We start from the raw sequence: 23,226 nt of genomic DNA on the forward strand, positions 1-23,226 counted from the left end.
TGCGAAGCACCTCCCGATCTTCGTAAGAAAGCTCAAAATTCCACTTGAATAATCCACCATCGGAACAGCCTCCAAGGTTCCAAGGTTTTTAACCTTTGAAAGGGTAATAAAGAATTTGATTTCTTGCTTTTTTTTTTTATAGAAATCTCTGAACTTCAAGTTGTGGCGTCGCCCTGCAACTCGACTGTGACAACGATAGTTTGTTGCAGTTCTTCGTTGGATGAACAAGGACGTAGGCAGTGGTGTGCGATGGCTGCTCCGTCTACTGCTCGGCAGTACCACTGGTTGCCAACAACACTGAGCGAATGAACAAAAAGAGAGAGTGGACGTCTTGTGCATGGGCGTCTTCTGTCGGACCCATGCATGATGCCATTGTTGGGTGTTGTTGTTGGTGCACTTGGTCGACGTGGGCACTGCGTGTGGCACTGCTGGGCGGATCTATGCCGCGGCTGCAAGTTATACCTGTTAAGTTACTCAAGGGTGTTAGCCTTCCAATCCACAGATGCTAAGGACGTTGGGACGTTGGATCCTTGGGGCTCTAATACCAATTTTATGGCAACCATCAACTAGGCGACCTCCTTCCTAGAACAGAGATGGTGAGAGCTCACGATTCACCTCCCAACCACAGCCAAAAACTACTATGTTCCTATATCTCGACTCACACTCTTTTAATAGCAATATGCTCTTCACATATGCCCGACCACTCTTGAGTCCGTCCGGTCATATTGGCTCCCCTAAACCCCGCTTGTGCCTTGTTCAGACGGTTGAGCTCTCTAGCTCCCAGTAATACCGTTGTTGTCACGAAGACACATCGAATAGTCTATGGACATTTTGCATGTAAACGTATCATATTGGTTTGCATGCAACACATACTATCTGTCTAGACCAGCCCAATAGTCAGTAATAGCATTGTGATGAAATGTAAACCCTTGCGTGGTAGGCATCAAGCGTTTCCACAAATCACATGCTCCCATGTATTGAAGTGTAGCATGCCACTGATGTATTTCAGAACCAAGATATGCGATTTGTAATTACTATTATTATCATATTCACTAGAGTTATTAAAGTCTCCACATAAAAACACATTTGAAAGCCAAGGGTAGGTACTCAATTTTTCCCACATTTGAGTTCTCATTGAAGAAGTCTACACCACCAAATTAAAATCTCTCTCCATTCACTTGGCATTGAAGCACTATCCATTTTCCCAACGGATCATTTATGCGACAGTGTTGAAATTCATGGCGAATCAACATGACCACTTCTGAAAAACAAAGAGTGCCAACATAAAAGATGTGATACCCTGCAAAAGAGCCTTCGCTGCCAACAAAAGCTGTTGGTTGTGTTCTTGTAAACAAACTATATGAGGCTGATTTTTATTTATTTAATCCCATAGAAGCCTCCATTTATCTAACCTACAGAGGCCTTGGATGTTATAGGTAAAGCATTTCAGAGGTATGTACATATTTGCAATAAGAGGGTTGTGATATAATGACATCAAGAGATCGGTGCCCAATTCTCTGCATGCCCTCCACTATCTGAAAACTGAGAAACATCATTCCCAAAACGATCATCTATATTTACCATAAAAGGCTCAAAGATTCCATCTATCTGCTCATGAAGGGAGTGACCATTCACAACCACATTCAACATTTTACCCGCTCCCGAGACATCATGTATGAAACGAGAGCCAAACGAAGATGAACCAACAACATTAGACCCCTCTGTCCAATTTCAAACCACCAAGGTTCTTGGTTTAACTGTTTTCTTAGGTGTCTGCCAAGATTTCAAATATTGCTTTTCTATCTTTTTGAGGCAGAGGAGCAACTGTTACTTTAGCTTTTCCTATATCAGCTAAAGAATTATGTTGTTGCACTATAGATTTCCCCTTGTTCTGTTGTGCATTCAAAGCTGGTTGAGATGATTGCGAAGGCATAGCTGCCTTAGGGGTTTGGTATAAAACTGAAGGACACTCAGATTGCATATGTCCAATTTACCACATGCAAAACATGAACCAGCAAACTTGCCCCATTTAAGATGGAAATAACCCTCTTGGGTTGGCATCCCTTCCATATGAATATACAAAGCCACACATTCTGGAGTAAGTCTGTCTGTGTCCCATAAAATGCAGAATTTATGGGCATTGCCATATGAGCGGGGCGGACATACCACTTTACCAAGTGACTGAGCCAAGTAAGGTAATGTTGACTGACAATACAGAGGAAGATCTTTGAGTTTGACCCAGATAGGGCATTTATGTCTTATGAGGCTTTGGTAGTCATTAGTTGGTGACTATGGATAAACATGAACAAGTTGTTGACCAAAAAAACAATGGAGATTTTTCTAGCAACATTTGCTTGTATTTGGGATTTGTGAAAATGACTTCATAAAAACCACGATCCACTATGTAACAGCCATGCAAAAAACAACCTCCCAACAATGCTTTCAATCATTGTCCAACATCTGGCGTGGCAGGCATGTGACCACGGAAAAAAAGTACTACTTTATGTGAGCAAGGTCCATCACACGTGCATACAAAGCCTGAGCTGAAACTGCCACACTGAATTCTAGAGGTGGTCCATCCCCCAAGCACTTTTAATAGCTGAAAATCCTTCATGCAAAATATTTGTGAAAGTTTGAAGCATTGGCTTTTCACATATAGAAGGGTCCGCTTGATGTGCTGAGAACTTGGGGCGTTTGGAGACATTGTCTGCTCTTCTGTGATATCCAATGGGTTCTGGAGAAGCAACTTCAGAATACCAAGGTTTGGAGGCCATCTCGAACAGAGTACGAAAGCAGAACCAACACAAACGCTCACACACACACACACACACACACTATATACCAAAAGGCGAGCTAACGAATACTTCGGCAGATAAGATATCAAACAGGGCAAACAACCACCTGACAAGATGCGCTGCACTTTTGTACAAGGGAAACTGCAAGGGGCTTGACGAACAGGGCTGTGAATGCGAACCAGAGATCCCAGATCCCTGTCATATCTTTGCTGTGCGACCTGTTACTGCTGAGGGCGCACACAGTCCTCCCTGCTGAGAAACAGCGACAAGCAGAGAAACCTGAGAGGACGACCAACAATGACGAGTAGGGTTCTTCTCAGCAGGTCAAGAACCCTAGAACAAGCTGTGCGGCAGGACGAGAATCCTAAAAAGGGTTTCTGCATAAGGTCGCAAACCCTAAAACAGAGCTCTGCAGCAATTCACTCTCACCACTATACATACACACACACACACACACACACATATATATATATATATATATAGAGAGAGAGAGAGAGAGAGAGAAAGAACAGAGGCCACTAGAACAAATCTTAAAATCCTATCTCAGTGTGCAGATGCAATTGAGAGGTAATCTCATCTAGGAAACCAATACACCAGTTTACCGTATGTAATTGTAGACAGTTTATTGAAGCCCAACCTATTCTCACCAGTGGCGCACACACACGTGTACGAAACATGTCTGCAGCCACCATTCATGTAGACATAATGCAAAAATGAGCTCTCTAAATGGTATTCTTTCATGCCTGGTCTTGCAGTTCGCATTACCTGTATAAAAGAACAATTCGACTGTTAAAGAACAGTACCCAAAATTTAGCTACCAACTATTGAAGAGTGGCCAGGGGCAGGGTGGGTGTGTCTATGTCTTGTTTTTAGGGGGATTGGGGTTTTGTGGGGGGGGGGGGGGGGGGGGGCATGTTGTGGTGGCACAATCATGCAAAGATGCAATTCTTCAAGTAATTGATGAAGAGATTAGGCTAATGATGCAAACATGTTTTAAAGTAGTGTACCTCAACATGTCCAGCAGAGCTAATCTTATTTATATAGCGCAGCAGATCCAGCTCATAATGGGATTTAATCACACGACATTCTGTAAGAATGGGGTGCAATGTATCGAGATCTGTTTCAAACTTATCAATCCCCTGTACATTCAAAAAAAAAATTGTCATCAAGCTACACGAGATGTGAAAGTGTAGAAAAGGTGGAGAGCCATAATATTACCTTATTTTGAGCTTAAACAAAAGAATGGTGTTTGAGCTTCATTTAGGACGTTAGACATACAAACTCCCCAGGCCAACCATGGGATCCATGATTTAAGCCAAACCCAAATGGCTCTCAAATCCTCAATCATCAGTAACACTTCAAGGCATGGCCTCTCATTTGAATGTTACCAATAGGGATATTACAGTGATTGCTCATTTGGATTGTGAATGGAACGAGTCCAAATTAAGACTGCCTCATTGGATCATGAATGGTACAAGTCCAAATTGAGCTGCATGTGGCTCGGCAATCCCTATGAATGGGCATTGAAGACAATGCTTTGTAAGATTGAAGATATGTGTTGAGGATGTATGAAGTGCTATTCATTGTGGTCAATGCATGTGCGTGATCGTGTAAACGTGGTGCGTATTTCGGAATCAAATTTACCATAAACAAGGTTATGTGCACTGAAACATGATGCAACACAACCACTCCAAATATGCACAGTACACACTAGGGCCCGAAGATGGGTAGACCCTCCCCCATTTAGGTTATATTACCGAAAGGTGTCTGCTTCCAAATACAAGATCATGGGTTCTCGAGAATTCACCACCAGCCTACACCTCCAAGTACATCCAAGTGAAAAAAAAGAAAACGAAGAGATCCTGTGATCACAAATCACCAGGCCAAAAGATGCTCCTAGCAATCAAGAGTATACACAAGTACTTCCGCCCTGTTCAAATATCTTCACAGGTACTTCCACCCTGCACCAAGGTCTTCATATGTACTTCTGCCCTGTTTTCCAGTGAGTCCATGCCTAGCTACCTTCTTCCGAAGAAGCCCTCCAGCAATCTTCTGCTACCCTGTGGTTGCCTGGAATGTACCCAAGAACTCATGAGTCAAAACAGCCTGTAGGGTTATATATGTAGACACTAATCTATGGATTATGGACCAATCCAACTGGGTTAAGGGGGCCCTAGGATTAGGGATAAGCAGGCAGATACTTGGCTAGGGTTGCTCGATTGATAAAACAAGCTTAATGTTTGTTTATAGCGGGTTAGCTTTTTTTTATAAGTAAAACAGGGCTGATTATATTACCACAAAATCTCATACAACACGCGCTAGAGGGCCAAAAAATACAAGTGCGACCAACCGCACTCAAAGGCAAAATTTTATGCCAAAAAACAAAACCTATAAAAAATCTCGAGGAGGGAGATAAGAGATGCGGGACATAAACCACTATGGAGGAATGTACTTCCACCGTGGGGTACCGCCCAACAGGTTAGCTATTATGGCGTAGTTCTCACTATATAAGTGAGAGCCTGGGTTATTATGAGACGCAGTTGTGTCATGCACCACTGAAGGTCTAGCTTGGACCAAGAGAGCAAACATGCTCTTGCCGTAAACATGGCGAGTACATAGGTTGGCGTGTCGAAGGCCTTCGGGCAAGCTTCGATGGTATGGGACATTGGAGTTAGACATGGGCCTACGAGTCTGTACAGGGGTCCTAGCTTTGGCTTGGGGGAGATCCGTGGATGCATGGTCTTGGTTGAGAGGTTACCTAGCCTGCTATCTCATGAATTGGTTTAGTACTAGCTGTGTTTTCAGCTGTGATTAGGCACACCTATGTACAGAAATTTAGAGAGTTGCAAGCTCGGGCAACTCACATGGATCCTATCACCATTTTGGGATTCTTTGTGGAAGGATTGCCTCAAAAAAATCAGCTCCAGATCAAGAACAATCGCAGCAAAACATTGGATGATGCAATCCAATATGCTAAGATTTATGATGAGACCGTGGCTAAGAAACAACCAAGGAAACCCTCATAGAAAATAATGTGATGACGGGTGTGTAATATTTAACTTTACTACACTTGAATTTTATAAAATGTAAGGGTGAAATACTAAGGTCTTATTGATATAATGGGTGTGAAGACAAAAGATGTTGAAGGGTGAAAAATAATACACGAGCCTGTGATGTTCCTATGATATGGGATTCGCATGAAGCTAACCACCAACTTCTTATCATTGTAATCATATATTCTCAAGTATAATGGAATAATCAAGTTTCATCTCAATCATGTGTAATCTTGTTCCCTGCGCATCTTCATTAATGTGAGAGAGAGGGAGAGAACCACCATTCCAAAACCAATAATTTGTATTAGAGCCCCCATGGCTCTCCTCCTTGATCCTGGGTAGGAGAAGAGACAACTCTGCATTTTTTGGTAGGTAGCATGTAGAAGCGTAGAAGCGCATCTCTGAAGCATGAGGCAATCGACCACTCAACCAGAAGCAAAGCAGTGCACCCAACCAAGCAAAAGACATCCCATCCATCATGAACACGGGGCCATCTGGAGGATCCATGGGGCATGCCACAAGCTTCAAAACAATTTTGGGGAAGCACCATTTCCTACTCATGGTTAGCCTTGGGTGAGGTGTGGCAAAAGCTCATGCAGAGAGCAGCACGACAGCAGTCAGGGCCCCTCATCAACGAGTCATTCCTACCTAACCCCCAAAAGATACCTACGCTAGAGTCTCAAGGAGTTCCACCGTATAGGTGGAGCTGGAGCCAAGGAGACGAGGCAAAGGAATGATCGAATAATGCATGTTTACATCGACGATGTCATCACCCCAAAAATTTCAGCACCATCCATACCTTTGCTACAGCAATGGCAGTGTGGACACCATGCACAGAGCCAAGAGTTGGTACGTTGTCAAGGTGGATTTTCGAAGACAAAAGAAAAAGAAGGCTGGGATATGGCGGCCTCAGCAAAGACAATACGGCTACAACTCTAGATACAGAGCGGTCAACCTCTATAGCCGGTGTCAACCTCAAGCCAGTGTTGAAACAGTGCTTCAATTCATCAAAAGCAAAGGAAGCCAATGGCCGGTATAGAGTAAGGTGCCAACCTGTATGCCAGATCCCGGCCAGTAGTGAAGAAAGCGAGCGATGAATGTGCAACACTGCTGTGTGGAATCCACAGTCGGGAGGAATAACTCACGGCATCAAGGTGGAAAGGTACGTAGTGTACGGCACGCTATCAGTACGTACGGAACGTACTTCTGTATGGAACAAATTTTAAGGTACGTAAACAGTACGTACCATTTGTAAACAGTCCTAGAAACCTGAATATTTTGTAGACATAGCAACCAAAATACTTAAAATAAAGACTGAACCTCATTACTTAAAGTTCAAATCAATTATCAGTTACCAAGCCCATTACACAATACCTCATGTTAACAGTCATAGTGATATAAGCAAGAACCATGAAAGTCATAGATGATAAAAGAGAGTACAAATATCATGTCTACAGCACATGTCCTGGTCCACAAGTGCAAAAAGCAAAACAATGAAACACTACAGTTGTCTAGACTCTAGAGTCTAGACGCAAGAGTCTCAAATCTCATCATCAGATGAAGATGATGAGTCTTCTGAAGAGAGCATGCCTCCATCATTGATACCATTGCCCTCTTCATCGAACTCTGGCTCAGCAACAACAAGCTCCAGTGCATCCTCGTCATGTGCCTCGGGAATCTGAGTGTGAATGAGTTCGACAGCCTCATTTGCACGCCTCTGCTGGGTGCGACGAACTGGAAGCTTTCCCCTGCGAATGCTCTCTCGTCTCGCAGAGCCTGGATCTGAAGCTGCCTGGCGTAGAGGAATGCTAAGAGATCGTGCACGTGAGCGGGTCACACAACGATCCACGCTCTCAAGCTCTCTATGTAAAGCTCTCAAAATCTCATCTTGCTCATCTCTAATCTGCCGATCCACAAGCTCGGGGCTGGATTCATCTACCAATTTGAGTAGTGTTGGATCAACGTGTTTAAACATGCCACAAATTGCATATTGGATATTCATTGAACTAGAAAAAAATTTCTACTTCTAAGTTCTTCTTGAGTCCAAATTCCAATTTATACCTGCTTCGGTGACCCCAAAGCATGGTAGCTTCGCACGAGCCTCATGTTAGCTCTGCAATACACCAACTTCTCTAATTGAGAAGTACTAAGGCGATTCCGAATCTTAGTGTGTATAAGAGAGTATGAGCTCCAGTTCCGCTCACATGCTCAAGCTGAGCAGTCCTGTGCAAAAATGAGTGCAATGCGAGCAAATTTGTAAATCTTTTAATGCTAAAACATCAAGCTTCACTTCCGAAGACTATACTTTAGAGATTAATTACAAGTTACTTGAGATAGAACACGAAGAGCAACTCGTGAAATGTTTGGAAGACCAACCCTTCCATAAGAGTGCCACCATGTCAAAGGGAATTTCATGGCTTCCTTCCTAAATGACACAGGTCTCGCAAATGACGCACCAATACCACTCATGTAAGTGGTGAACTCTCTATCGATCTGAAGTTGCTCCTCCTCTGAGAACATCCTTCCAACATACTCTGACTGCTTCATGCTCAAAGCAGTATTATTCCATAGCTCTAGCGACATGTAGAGAGGATGGAGCATGGCAGCCATCGCATGGATGGGACGGCTCATGAATGTCCACCGTTTGTCTACAATGTCCAAGATCTCACCTCGGCTGAAAATGAGAGATTGAAAATACATGTCTTAGGTTATAGTGCTAAGTGTACACATGTCAGTCCTGACATGTCATGAGAATCGAGAATCGAGAAGTCATAAAAATCAAAGAAAGAGGAAGAAATTAGAACTATTGCTTACCGTTGAGCAGTCATCATGGAGCACTGAGCAACATGGTCTTTCATTTGCATAAACAAATGAAAGACTAGCCCCAAAGTTGAGCCCTCCATGTCTGTAAGTCGGAGAAGGACATACACGGGCTTAAGTGGAGCTGAAAGGCTATGAACTTGCTGCCAAAAATCATCATCCAGGAACCGCCTCTGCAAGTATTTTGTGCGCTCATCCTCTGAATGATGCATGTGTCGCCACCTTGGATCCACAACTGTTGATGATAGTGAATCTCTTATCTTGTAGAGCCTATCCAAGACCAAGAATATGTAGGCAAACCTGGTCTTGGAGGGTCTCACCATATCCAAAGGGCTATGGCTCCGAAAGATGGCAAGAGCCTGATGCTTCTTGCAGAAGAAGGTGGTGATCTTTACAGCATCTGCAACAATGGGCTGCACCCAAACAAGCTTCCCAATGTCTTCCATAAGTAAATCAAGACAATGGGCAGCACATGGAGTCCACACTATATGTGGAAACTCTGCCTTGACCATTTGACACATTGCCTTGCAGTTAGAGGCGTTGTCGGTCACCACCTGCACAACATTGTCCTCCCCAACCTCAAGGATAGCCTGTCGAATGTGGCCATAAATGAACTCCCCTGTGATCCTGTCTCCTGCTCTCCCTGCATCCATGGCACGCAAGAAATAGGTGCCCAAGCAAGATGACACGAGGATATTGATTATGTGCCTCTTGCCAATGTCTGCCCACCCATCTGAAATAATAGTGCATCCAAACTCCTGCCAACCTGCTTTCACAGGAGTGAGCGCCTTGTCTATTAAGGCCTTCTGCTCATCCAACATGGATGTACGCATCTTCGTATACTCAAGACCTGTCCACGTCTCATCAGACCCTACCTGCGCAATTGCTTTCACCATTCTTTTCCATTGGTCTATCCTTAACACATTGAAGGATATATTACACTCAATAAGAGTACGACAAATCTCCATTTCTGCCACCCTTTGCCGCTCCTTTACCCAAGCTTGTGATGAGATACAAGAACGCAGAGTGGATTGCTTTGATGCCTCCCCTGTACCTCTCGCATCTTGTGGCAGGAGGTTCTCATCATCGGCAATACGTGCCCTCTTCCTGCCTGTGGTGGATTGGGCTGAAGCCGAAAGACTTTCACCCTCATCTAGTGTACCTGAACCTGTAACATCTCCAATAAAAGCATCATGGAGAGCATCTTGCGTACTTTCACCACCTCTAACACTGCTTGCACCACCCATTGCAGGACAATTCTTCGCAGTCAATTGGTCCCTCACAGCTTGTGGTATTTTATCACATGGACCACATTGATTGGTGCACCCGATACCTGTCATGTGGTTGATGACGCGAGTTATGGTGCTAGTGTACTGCTCCCCGCAATACTTGCATGCCCATAGTCGAGTACTTGACCCTTGCTGAGAAGGGGTGTTAACAACCCTCAGGACATTGGTGTGGATTGCCCAGTTCGGGTTAGTCTTGCGCGGCATGATGAAGTCTGGGCGGGAGAGAGAGCGCAGAAATTTGCTCTGCAAAGTTTTGCAGGTACACACAGGGGACACGATTTTGCAAGTACACACAAAATGCCCAAATTTTGGTCGCTTATCTACAATCGCATGATCGCCACACACGCGCCTCGCCACACGCCACACCTTTTTTTTAAATGTTTGCGTACGGATCCGTACAGTACCGTACTGTACCGTACGACTGTACCGTACTGTACGGATCCGTACATACGTACGGCAGCAACCTTGCACGGCATTTTAAAACTATGCAAGATAGGGATATTGAGAAAGAGTACCGTGTTTTTCTTGGCATGCCATGTCGACTATTAAGATTCTGGGTAGATATCATTGCTTATTCTAGGAGGGTTTTGGAGCTTCCCAATATACCTTACATGCATCCAATTGAGACTTTTTTCCTAGCATCTCCACGGCCACCTTATAGATGATGTAGTTCGACTGAGAGTGTAACGTGCTAACTATGTAGAAGTGTGATTAATGATGATTTACTCTAAGCAAGAATGATTAACGGTAATCACATGCACAATGATGAGTAGAGAGAAGGAGAAGAGAGAGACTCTTTACCTACCCTACTCCTAATGTATATTACTAAATGAATGAGTAATTACAATGATTGTACATCACCAAAAAAAATCAAGAAAGAGACTTCTATTAAGTATGAAAAAGGCATACAACAATCACAGCTATAAGCCAGAAAAGAATAGAATCACCCCAATATGTAACGTGATTTCAACCATTGAGGAGCATCATGATGCCATGAGAGACCTATGGGACTAGAGGAAACAAAAATGCCATGGTCCCACTCCCGCATAAAAATAACGCGCCTTGCTTGCGCGCAGAACGAGAGGACCCCTGAATATGAGCCCAAGTAGCCATAAGAGTATTGATGATATCACCCCATATAATACTAATGCACTGAGAGCCAAAAATCTGGACACCCTCAATAGCCTCCGTGCATCTAGCTCTCCAAATTTGCCATGCTGTAATACTGGCCATAATCTCCCAACTGGTGTCAATCCTCTGTCTGGGGGGTGTATAATCAGAGTGAGGGACATCCTACAATAAACCATGCTGAGCAATACCTCTACGAATGAAAATAGCAGAGTCTGTACCACTCCCCTCATAAAAGAGCTGTGGACCGAACTGGGAGAGCCAAGCAACTGCCCCCCAAGTCACATGCATGCCGCGCCCACTCAATTTGCCCATAAGTTGGGCTACAAAACCGCAAATCTGTTGTGCAGTGCTGCATCCCCCCATCAACAATGTTGTACAGTCTCAAAATCTGCAACACACCTAGAGTAGGTAGGTGCTACACCGAAAACCGATCTCCACTGACTAGTAGGGAGACCACCATGTAAGAATAACCAAAAGAAATGAGAGATATGACTCCTCCTATATGAATGCCAAAGCCTATGCCAATATCTGTGATGTATCACTGTGAGAAATCATGAGATCTCCAAATATCAAGCATACGACGTGATAGCTCGGCATCTAAAAAAACAAATGATCAGGGATGTGTACATGGGGTGCTGATCTATGACAACTCGAATCTCTAATACATAAAACCACTGGGCAATGATCCGATTTAGAGGTGCTTGTAGCAATAAAAGTATGCCCCCTCTCTGTCAAGCACCCAATCATCCACATAAAATTGGTCTAAACCGTGCATAAATACATCCTTCATCCCTTCTCCTATTAGACCATGAATAAAGAAGAGTGGATGGTCTCCTCGAAATGTCATCCTCATGCCAACAATCTTTGCCATGAATGGAGAGTATGAACCTCTCCCAAGACAGTCTTTCAAGAGGATCTTGGTACTGAAAAAAGAAAATCTTCCTAGGGCCAAGAGGGAAGGGGTTGCCAGCCAAAACCTCAAAAGTAGGTTCTGGAGAATGAAAGTCCACCTCGAAGAAGCCTCGACCAAGCAAACGAGTATCCTGGAAGTGCACAATCAGCACCGAAGGGAGAGCTGCTTCACGGGCCTGCGAACGAGAGGGGTGGGGACCATAGACTCTCGCAACAAGGGTGGTATGGACCTCTATGTCAATGTCCTGCTGAAGAGAGGTGAGCTCGTCTTGAGAAAAATTGATGATTCTCCCAGCCAGTGGGGATGACGAAAGATTGGCTATGGCGGAAGAAGCCATAAAGCCAATCGAGAATGTGTGGGCGGCCAACTTGAATCCAAATAAAATTACTGCGGAAAGAAAAAGGGGAATGGGGGAAGACAAGGTGGGTGCAGAATGTGGAAGCAACAAAGGCGCGTGCAGATGGAAGGGGGCAGAGGCGGGAGCAACTAGGGAGTGGCAGGGCGGGAGCAGCTAGGGCAAAGGCGGGAGTAGAAATGGGGCAGGTGGGAGCAGCAAAGGGACAGGCGGGCGCAACAATCGCAGAACGGGAGAAGCTAGGGCAGAGGCGGAAGGGGTAGGCGGGAGCAAAATGGACAGAGCCAGGGCAAAGAAGAGGCGACAGCAACTAGGGCAGAGGCGGAAGGGGCAGGGGGGAGTAGAAGGGATAGAGGCGGGGGCCAGGAAGGAGGCGACAAGGAATGGAATAAGTAGCACAAGCTCACCTCTCCACCTGCTTCGTAGATCACAAATTTGACTCTTGAGTGCTATGCATAAACTAAATGCTTATTGTCCTCCTCTGTGCGCTAGTGGAAGATGCTGATATGGAGGTGAACTTGGTCGATCCAAATGTTGTCGCTACATGCCCTTGGTCTTGGCTCTCTTGCCCTTGGTCGTGGTTCTGCACCCCACTCTCTTAATCCTACAAATGACTCATGACTTGCCTTTTTATAGGGATCTTGATAGCAAGTTGTATTCAAGTCGGTTTTGCCTTTTTGACCTAGATAATAATGTCCAAAATGTCATATTTAGCCTCCAAACTAAGGTGTCCCAACTAATGGCCCATGTCTTGGGCACCTCAGAGCACCATTTAGGCTCCCAAAATTGCTCCAAATTGCCCATATACAGCCTCTAATGTTTCCCTTTAGGCAGCTGCAAGAAATAATCATGTCTATGTGGCACCATCGGAAGGTGCATACGAGACATCTCCTCCTGCTAAGCTTGGAGCATTGGAGGCAAACCATGCACTTTTGCTTCTTTCTTAACTTGGTCTTTCCATAGGCTCACCTCCCAACTTTTTGGGTCCTTTGCCACCACCAATACCTCCATTGGAACCTCCACTAGAACTGCTAGATCTTCTCTTGGCTCCTTTGTCAATGGATGCTCTTTCGACATGGGAAACTCTTCTGTCCCCATGGAAACTTGAGGAAACTGTCTCTTAATCCACTTCGGTCTTGGAAGCTCTGTGATATCCTTGGAAACTCCCTCTGCTGAGCTTTAACCTCTAGTGATTTCTCCACTTTCGTGCCTTTGCCTACGGTCTTTGCAATTGAAGTCAGTCTCTGAAAAATGGCTTCCAAGCGGGCTTGACTTTCGTTAAATTCTTGACACCATTGACCTTGTCGTTCTTTAACACCTTCGAGCTTCACATGCTTCTTTAAACCTAGCAATAATTTCTTTCCATTCTTAAAAATAGTGAGCTTCATTTTCTTCTTATCTTTGCCAGTACGTCTCATTGCTCTCTCACATTGCCCACAAATACTTCCCGTACTAGGATGGCTCCTCGGGCATGAAGAAAACGCAGATTTGCCCTACTAGACCTAGACTACACTCTTCCACATGCAAAATGCAAACCCTAAGCTTGATGCAAACTGAAAATAGAGCTGAAAACGCAAACATAGGGACTAATTTGAGGAAAAACACGATAACCCTAATTTTGGGCTGAAACCCTAAAAACGCAAACCCTAATTCAGCATGCAAAAACTCTACTTACGATGAACCTAGATGCTTTGATACCAATGAAACATGCTAACTATTTATATCCACGTCCGTATAATCGTCACTATATGCATCGATACCTGCTTTGGTATTGTGTCAGTATTTATGCCGATAATTTATCAAAATTTACTATTTTCTCATAATCAATTAATTATGCATAATTATAAAAAAAATATTTCTCATGAATATGATGAAAATCATTCTTTTTGCATAGGATGTCCAATCCTAGAATATGGTAGGAAGTCCTCTTTTAGCATTATGCATAAAAATAAGATATGTGTTATTTTCTGAAAATTTTGCCATAGCTTCACTACTATTATTGATAATTCTTTTAGACGTGGAGGGTAAGGGCTCTTATACAATAGATTGGCATTTAGGAAGTGACTTGAAGATAATAAAGTGCCTTCTTGGAAGTCCACAAGGTGCTAACACCCCAAATCCTTGTCCATGGTGCATGATAATGGTGAGAGAAAATAAACATAAGGTAGGAAGGAAGAGGCAGCTAGAGAATCAAGATGATGAGAATGACACAATGGATGATAATGCTGGCAATTGGGTTGGTGGTTTCTTGTCTCTGCTAACATGCTAGCTGAGCCAAACATGCATTTGAGACTTGAGAGACCCCGAATGGAATCCTATAATTCCATTCGAACTCAAGAATGTCCACTTTTGTACTTTGCATGCATTCATGCGTGTGTTTGATCGTCTACTCAAGTGTCACGTTGATTATGCATTTACTATGCAAGGCAAGGAGAAAGTGTGATTAATAATGACTAACACTAAGCAAGAATGATTAACGCTAATCACATGCACAATAATGAGTACAGAGAAGGAGAAGAGAGAGACTCTTTACCTAACCTACTCCTAATGTATATTACTGAATGAATGAGTAATTACAATGATTGCAGGTCACAAATCTGACTCTTGAATGCTATGCATAAACTATTATCCTCCTATGTGCATTAGTGGAATACACTGATGTGGAGGTGTACTTGGCTGATCCACATGTTGTGGCTACATGCCCTTGGTCTTGGCTCTGCAACCTCTATCTATGTATCCTACAAATGACCCATGACTTGCCATTTTATAGGGATCTTGATAGCAAGTCAGTCATATTCAAGTCAGTTTTGCCTTTTTAACCTACATAATTATGTCCAAAATGTCATATTTAGCCTCCATTTAGGCTCCCAATACTGCTCCAAATTGTCCATATACAGCCTCTAGCTTTTCCCTTCATGCGGCTACAAGAAATAATCATGTCTACGTGGCACCATCGGAAGGTGTGCACATGATAGATAATCACCACATGTCCCATGCCCAAAACCAAGCATATCCACACACTACAGCTCTTCTGTTCCACACCTATCTTTGGTTTTTAAGGAACAACCAAGGCTCATGACCAAAGTATACATGATTGTCTAGGGGATACACTTGCTCATGCACACACTCTAGGTCTCTAATAGCCATATGCGCAAGATGTTTCACCCATCTCAAGGAGACACTAGATTGAAATGATTGCCTTGCATAATTTTCATGGCTACTTCAAAGAATATGGTTGTGAATTTTGACTTTCTTATTGTGGATATGCACTAGCGATATATTTTGATGAATAAGTGGTTTTCAGAAGCAATGTTTTAAAGTTCTTCTTTGAAACCTGGAAAGATGCTGGGCTTGAATAATGGTTGCTATCTGTGTTCAAGCCATGGAGCAGGTACAGAATTTGATTTTCGACCCCTTGATTGAGCTGCTTCAGAACAACTTCAATTTCATCAACATAAAAGACTTCATCCACTTCGTAATTGTCCTGAAACATACACCCACACCCTTAAATCCAACACCACTCCATACCTGCACACAAAAATTTCATGTTAACCCTACCACCCCACCTTAAAATAGCTAGGTGGATGTATTTCTCCAGACCAAATGGCATAATCTGGTGGTAGCCTTGGAATGAACAGATATGCTCGGCATGTTGCTACATCCTAAATCTCATCAAACAACACAGCTGGTAAGTTTTAACTGCACCAGTTAGGTTGTTCTTAAGATCACTATAGCTTCTATTTACATCAACAAGTTCAGAAAAGCTTTTTAGACATGTAATAAAAGTGGTAACAATGAAGCAAAAAAGAACAGACTCCCAACATTATGGCATGGCAAAGAGTAATTGTAGATAAGTGTGTGCATTTAATCAGTACGTTTACCTGTGCACTCCTGGATTTTTACCCTGCAAATAATGGTAAGCTTGCTTTTTATTATGTAGACAGCATGTTTATTCCATGCTTTTGAGCATTATTTTGGCATGGTCATTTTATAAAGGAAGCAAACTTGGAAAGAGGTCCAAGTAGATCACAAGTGAAACAGCATGAAGGCTTTTCCCCTATGGGACGCACACATCTCGATGGCAAAAGAGAAGACTTGTGTACACTATACGGACTTGCGGGTGTACAGACAGAAACTACGTGGGCAGAGCATTGCTGCCCACCATCAGAGGTGTGTGGGTTGTGTTGTATGGCCGTTGTGTTGTTGAATGACGAGTGTGGACATAGGCTGCACAACTGCAGTTGCTGTACAGACAGAACTGCCCTTAAGTACACATGGCTGGGCCTACGTGGCCAGCTGTTGCGCTGTACAGACAAAATGTGTGACGCTCTGGAGTCGAGCCACACATGATAGAAGGTCGTGCTTTTGTGCTAGGAAGTGCAGATCAAGCATGGACATGGTCTCAACAAAAGCCGCATCAATCAAAAAATTCCTGCTTTAGAGTGTTCTTGTCCATAAGAGTCTCAAGGCCCTAAGTAACAAGTTTGTTAGGTTTCCACAAAGTATTGAATCAAAGTTGATAATAAAACCCTCATGGGGGAGAAACGCCCAGCTTCAGTCCCAGGTGCAGGAGAATTGCGGTCACATACACAGCATACATGCATAATAAATTGTGCATGCACTCGATGTTGCATTGTGTTTGCTTTTACTTAAGTACTAAAATGTAGAACCTACTTCTACTATGTAGAAAAGAGAGAGAAAGAAAAAATATATTAACGTCCTCAAAAGACCACTAGAGTCTATGAGACCAAAAATATGTCACAAAGTATCCACGGCTTATAATGATTGTGGTAAATAACATAAAATGAAAAAGAACCTTAAACTATCAGCATCAGCTGCATACAAGTGTGGCTAACTGAGGTATGTCCTGCTGTACAACTACTGGGGTGGTGGCATTCTGGAGAGTGGAGAGTCGAGACTCAGCCTCCTCAACAACTATGTAGAGCTCCTCAATATCCACCTCTCATGGGAAAGTATTGTGGTGTCTTTGGAGTATCTCCCGAATCTAAGACTGACAAGGGGAGCATGTGCACACACATGGACAAGACTGATCCAAAGCTAATTCCTGATTAGGCAATAGATAAACAATAGGATTGGGCCAATGAGGTGATAGCTCAAGTGGTGAAGGTGTTTGATGGCCTAGGACCAAGAGGTCCTGGGTTCAAAACCCCCCTTGGTGCTTCCTCGGCGGTATCGCATACGGGTGGATAAATAAGCGCCTACGGGCGGCTGTCTATGGACAGTGAAATTTGGTAACCATGGGAGGATCTTGGACCAAAGGCCAGTTGGAAAAAAAAAACAATAGGATTTGGGCAGTAGCAGCCTCTAATAGGCACCGGAAGGCAGCTTCATGCCACGCATTGCAGGAAGTTTACCTCAGGTCGGCAGTTTTTGTGTGTTTTTGTGTCCACTACAGCTGGCCGACAGCAATCGGCCAGATGGCCTAGCTGCCAAGGGCGTATAAAAAGGCACAGCATTGTTCATTGTTATTCATCTTAGTCCCTCAAGGAGTCAGGTCATAGGGAGTCTTAAAAAGGTCATTTAGTACCGCTTTTGGAAGGCCAAAGGCCATAGAAAACTGTACACCTTTTGGTACCATATGAATATACTGAATACACAACCATCTCTCTCTTCTCTCCCTCACATCAAGAGTTCCTATGCAGTACTTAGGGCTGAAAGAAGGCTAACAGAGCTTCCACATGTCACAATGGTATCTGAGCATCAGGCTCAGCTATGCCCAGGAGAAGTGAACAAGGAAGGAGAGCAACTCAGCATGTGTCAAGACCCCCAAAAGCTGGTTGGTGTCAGGCAAACCCAAGGGGAAGGTTTCAGGAGAGTCGATAGCCCGTTGGGGCTACCAAGGAAGGCTTTTATGGAGCAACTCCAAGGGGTGAAGATCATCCAAGGGGGTGGAGCCAAGGGTGCCATGATCAGTTTCAAGAAGAGGGATTCGTGTTTGTGTCCAAGGATAGGGCAAGAAGGCAAGGGGACAAAGTGGAACAGATGCACAGATCCCAACATCAGATTCAGAGTGGAATCAGAGTTTGACAAGGTTTTCAAAGAAAAGGTTGACAGGGGAGTCCATGTGGAGCCAAAGGGATGATGACAGTCATCCAAGGTCAAAGGTCAAATCCTGTCATCAAGTTTAGCACGAGGAGCTATCATGTGCACACACATGGCCATGGCTTATCCAAAGCAAATCCCTCATTAGGCAACAGATAAACAATAGGATTTGGGCAGTAGTAGCCTCTAACAAGCACCGAAAGGCAACTTCATGGACTAGGATCAGGCTGGCCCGGCATTGTCGGAGGTTTACCTTAGGTCGGCAGTTTTTATGTGTTTTTGTGTCGACAAGAGAGCTGGCCAATAGCAATCTGCCAGACTGCCACGCGCCTATAAAAAGGCACAACATTATTCATTGTTATTCATCTCACTCCCTCAAGGAGTCAGGTCATAGGGAGTCTTAAAATGGTCATTTAGTACCTCTTTTGGAAGGCCAAAGGCCACATAAAACTATACACCTTTTGTACCATATGAATATACTGAATAAACAGCCATCTCTCTCTTCTCTCCCTGTCTATGTTGATTGTTCTTGCATCAAGAGTTCGTATGCAGTACATAGGGCTGAACGAAGACTACTAGAGCTTCTGCATGTCACATGCATTTGGAGTGCTCTCTTGATGGATACTCCTGGGAACCTGAGTGTGGGTAGCTGGGCTACTGACCTATCTAGGGGATCCTCGAGGAAGGCACTGGCTGACCTGTCTGGTGGATGAGGCCCTTTCTGTGGTCTCCACGACTGCTATCCTGACAGCAAGGAGCAAAGAAGCTCATGATGTCTCGGAGGTAGAGGTCTGGGGGGTATTGTATCGATGTCTTTGTGTCGCCGAAACTCCATGAGGTAAAGTCCAATACATCTCTGATCAGGGTAATCCATGACCCGGGGGAGTGGCCCAAATCCATCTTTGAAAAGGTAATGAAATCTCCCTCTGATCTCATGATATACGGGGCATCTACTGGTGGAAATTGGGTGGGTGGGCCAAGTCTCGGGAGGTCACCCATCCTAGCCAATGCGCGCTTAACTTGGAGGTTTCCATAAATTGGTTTAGCCATACATAACCCAAAACCTTAAGGTGATAAGAGGACCTCCTGTCCACCCATTTTGTGGAAATCTCCTAGTGCTACACTTTTGGCACTTGCCACCACTTTTCTTAACACCCCCCCTTGTTGGTGCAAACTTGTCCACTTTTTCTTAGCTGAAAGGTTGAACTTGTCCATGTTTTCTTAGCTCAGAGGCTTAACTTGGCTTTTACCATGGCTCAAAGATTACACTTCAATCCATGGCTCTAATACCATGATGGAAATTGAGTGGGGGGCCAAGTCCTGGAAGGTCACCCATCCCCGTTCTATTCACGTCGATGCGTGCTTAACTAAAGGTTTCCACAAATTGGTCTAGCCATCTAGACCCCAAAACCTTAAGGTGATAAGAGGACCTCTGGTCTAGCCATTTTGTGGAAATCTCCTAGCGCACATTGACGTGAACACAATTGGGAGGGGTGACCTACTGGGACTTGGCCCCCCACCCAATTTCCAACATCTGCAAATGTTTTAATGTAATGCTCCTCTGTCTCCACCTCTAGTGAGCACAACTAACAGATCCTCTCCTCTCTATCAATCCCGACAGCTCTCCCAATCTCCACCAAGCGAGCCTTTACACTTGGATAAATCTGATGCATACAAGGAAGGGCATTTCTTATATGGGCTGGACATGCAAATCCAATAGGTTGTGCCTATGTTTAAGCCCGAAGCCTTCAAGGAGGCAATCTCACTTGCACAAAGTGCTGAGATGAAGTACAACAATAGGAAGCCAACCCCAAACACCCAAGGCATCGAATGTGGGTGCAAAGGGCCAGACCCAGTCTCAAAATGGAGCCAACACCAAGACAGAGCATCCAACTCCAAAAACTTAGACAATGCACCCAATCTTACTCCTAACCAGAAGGCCAAGGAGGGTAAGACTACTGGTAAACTTGGTCAAGACTCAAGCTAAGAAATCCTAGTATCAACGCAGTAGCCACTATTTCTAGTGCCACAGACTTGCCCCAGATCCCTGCCCCAAGCTCTGCCTCCTCGACAACCGGTGGTAGCAACTACTCCCACACCAACCCGTAGGTCTCCCACACTGACCCCCAGATAACCCCAGTCTTGTCTGCTCCTAGTACTTCGGTTAGCCTTGTTGTTAGCCGGGAGTTAGAAGACATGTAAGAGGACAACCCCGACCACGAGTATGAGCACAAGCTGCTCGAGTATTTTGGCTATGTAGGTGGCCAACAAGTTATTGTGATATTTGATAGTGGCAACACTAAGAATGTGATCACAAAGCAGGCCACTCGGTGGGCCCACTTTAGTTTGACTCCAGTGGAAAGAAAAGTTGAGAGATTTGACACAAATATGAGCACGAGCATTAAATTTGAAGCCTGTCTTGTCAAGATGGTCATCCAAGCCACAGAGTTTGTGCGAGATTTTATGGTCGCGAGGATGCTTTGGTCACTTGCAAAGATTGGTCTGCATTTTCTTTGGTTAGGTTTGAATGGCACAATAGATACTCAAGCCAGAGTTGCATGGGAGACTATCATTCATCCAAGGCAGGAAGGAGGGCTGAATAGTATAGATCCAAATATCCAATGCAAAGCCTTGCTTTGCAGGTTGAAGGTCAGAAGCTTTCTTCTAGGCATTGTGTCACCTTACTTTGCAAGTTGAAGGTCAAAGTCTTTCTTCCAGGCATTGTGTCACCCGCCTAGACATTTCCAGTGTCATTTCTAGTGTGAAAGCAACTGGTAGCTTCCGAGATGCCCAAATATGCATTAATGTACAAGATTTGGGAATGCAGGATTATCCAATACAAAAGATCAAGCGCCTTAAGCTTACTCTAGACGCCCGAGATGGTTTCTTGGACACAAACTAGGCATTGGAGCTCAAGTGTCAAGTGGAAAGCATATATGGCGAGCTCCCGAGATTTGGGAGAGATATAACTTTGAAACATGGCTCCACATGATGCTCACATACATTTCTAATAAGGTGGAATACAAAGGAACACGCTCCTCAAATCTAGGAGGGTTACTATTTTTGGACAACCCCAAAATGGAAATTCTCTTCACGTCATTACGTTCGTAAGCTAAGCAAATGGGAGGACTTGCTGAAGCACCTTTGACAGAATGTCTACGAGTTGAGATATTTTTAGAAATGAAGTTTATGGGTGGGGCCATCTCTTAAATTGGGATACGTGGGACGACAGTGGATCAAAGTGAGACAAGTGGCCTCACACTTGTCACCTCAGCTCTACACTTGTCATTATAGCTTTTACTTGCTATTCTAACTCATGAGAGCCCCAAATCTATAAATTGGAGTCCTCTTTTTTTATTTGACCACGTCTATTGCTACAAACTAGCCTCTACACTACTTCACTTTCCTCTACAAAAGGATACTCTATCTCTAGCTTTTTCTATGGCGGTATTCTTGGTACATCAAGCGTACTTGCCTTTGTACTTGATATACCAGCCACTTGTTGTACCAATCATTGTACTTAATGTACCAATCAAGGATCCTATTGTATCGCCATTGTACCTGCTATACCAACCACTATACTTGCTATACCAGCCCATGTACCTGCTCTACCAGCTTCTATACTTGTTGTACCAGCTGCACCAGATGCCCTAAATGCTATACCACCCTGATGTATCTGATGTACCAACTGTACCAGATGCCCTAAGTGATGTACCAACATGATGTATCTGATGTACCAACTGTACCAGATGCCCTAAGTGATGTACCAACATGATGTACTTGATGTACCGGTTGTACCAAATGTCCTAAGTGCTGTACCAGCTCTACCATATACCTCAACTGCTGTACTAGCTGCACCGTCTTCTTTGTGGCTGAGATTTTGTGGATTTTCTATCATGGTTATTATTTGGCATTTCCAAAGATCATTATTGGCAAATGTTGACCTATGTGCATTGAGGAGAAGAATCAAAAGATATTGGCCAAGTTTTATGAGACCAGGATTTATGGATTTACCGGATATAATTATGACGATATAGTATTGTAAGAGGAGAATCCGGTTTTGCTTGAATCAAGGAAAACCCCCAAAGCATGTACTTGGAATAAAAATACCTTTTGCAAGGGGTCGGCCCATTCTGACCCTAGTATCGTGTCCATTGTGCGAGTTCTTCATGGATTGTGGTTAAGTGGTTGTGGCCATGTTTAATGTCTAATATGCATTGATGGTATAAGAAAGTATGTCAAAGGTCCTAGTCCCCCAGGCAAGGTTTCATTGGTACTAAAGCACGGGCTTTCTTCTCGGTCGTAACGAAGAAAAAGATCACAAGTGGGGACCACACTTGCCATCAATGCTATTAGGCATGGCCAGCCGATTCAAAGTCGTGCATCAAGAGCATAAGAAGAAGATAACCTGGTTTGTGGATTTAAGGAAATGGCTTTTGGTGCCTCTCTTTATATTGGTATCATGGATCATATTATCAAGCTCAAAGGCTACCAGTATTGAGTGATATCTTTGATTGCGGAAGCATGGTGCCCGCAGGTCAAAGGATTGACCCTGGCAAAGAAAAGCTAAGTATACTTTGAGTTTTGCAAAGTTGGTGCTTTTTGCAATTTATTGTAGGTGCTTTTGAACACTTAACCGTTGTATGCTCATACAAGGAGAATTGTGTGTTGTTTGCCTTGAATTGTTTCAGGTAAACGCTGGCGACTAAAAATTATATGGGTTTCGAATGGATTTGTCCAAGGACTATGGACTATATTTATGGCATCCTTTGCTCGAGGATTTATACATATATGATGGTTTGGCGCA

The 23,226-nt window shown here is 43.9% G+C and overlaps 2 protein-coding genes across 7 annotated transcripts in view; both read right to left on the reverse strand.

Moving 5' to 3' along the window:
• Positions 1–23,226, reverse strand: part of LOC147637617 (Metallopeptidase M24 family protein) — a 212,691-nt gene that overhangs the window by 103,614 nt on the left and 85,851 nt on the right. For 5 of the 6 annotated variants that reach the window (XM_086799443.1, XM_086799444.1, XM_086799442.1 and 2 more), the window contains exons 4-7: positions 15,923–16,018; positions 15,691–15,840; positions 3,803–3,934; positions 3,433–3,560 (exon numbers count right to left, since the gene is read on the reverse strand). In XM_086799443.1, coding sequence (XP_086655569.1) covers positions 3,433–3,560; positions 3,803–3,934; positions 15,691–15,840; positions 15,923–16,018 — 506 coding nt within the window. The remainder of the gene's footprint in view (positions 1–3,432; positions 3,561–3,802; positions 3,935–15,690; positions 15,841–15,922; positions 16,019–23,226) is intronic. The other variant, XM_086799446.1, reaches the window with a different exon arrangement.
• LOC147637618 (uncharacterized) lies at positions 7,389–7,850 on the reverse strand. The gene has a single exon (XM_086798924.1). The coding sequence runs from the start codon at positions 7,848–7,850 to the stop codon at positions 7,389–7,391; it is 462 nt and encodes a 153-aa protein (XP_086655050.1).

This window comes from Cibotium barometz, chromosome 6 (assembly GCF_041138505.1).
Source record: "Cibotium barometz isolate CiBa-2024 chromosome 6, ASM4113850v1, whole genome shotgun sequence".
Taxonomy (NCBI): domain Eukaryota; kingdom Viridiplantae; phylum Streptophyta; class Polypodiopsida; order Cyatheales; family Cibotiaceae; genus Cibotium; species Cibotium barometz.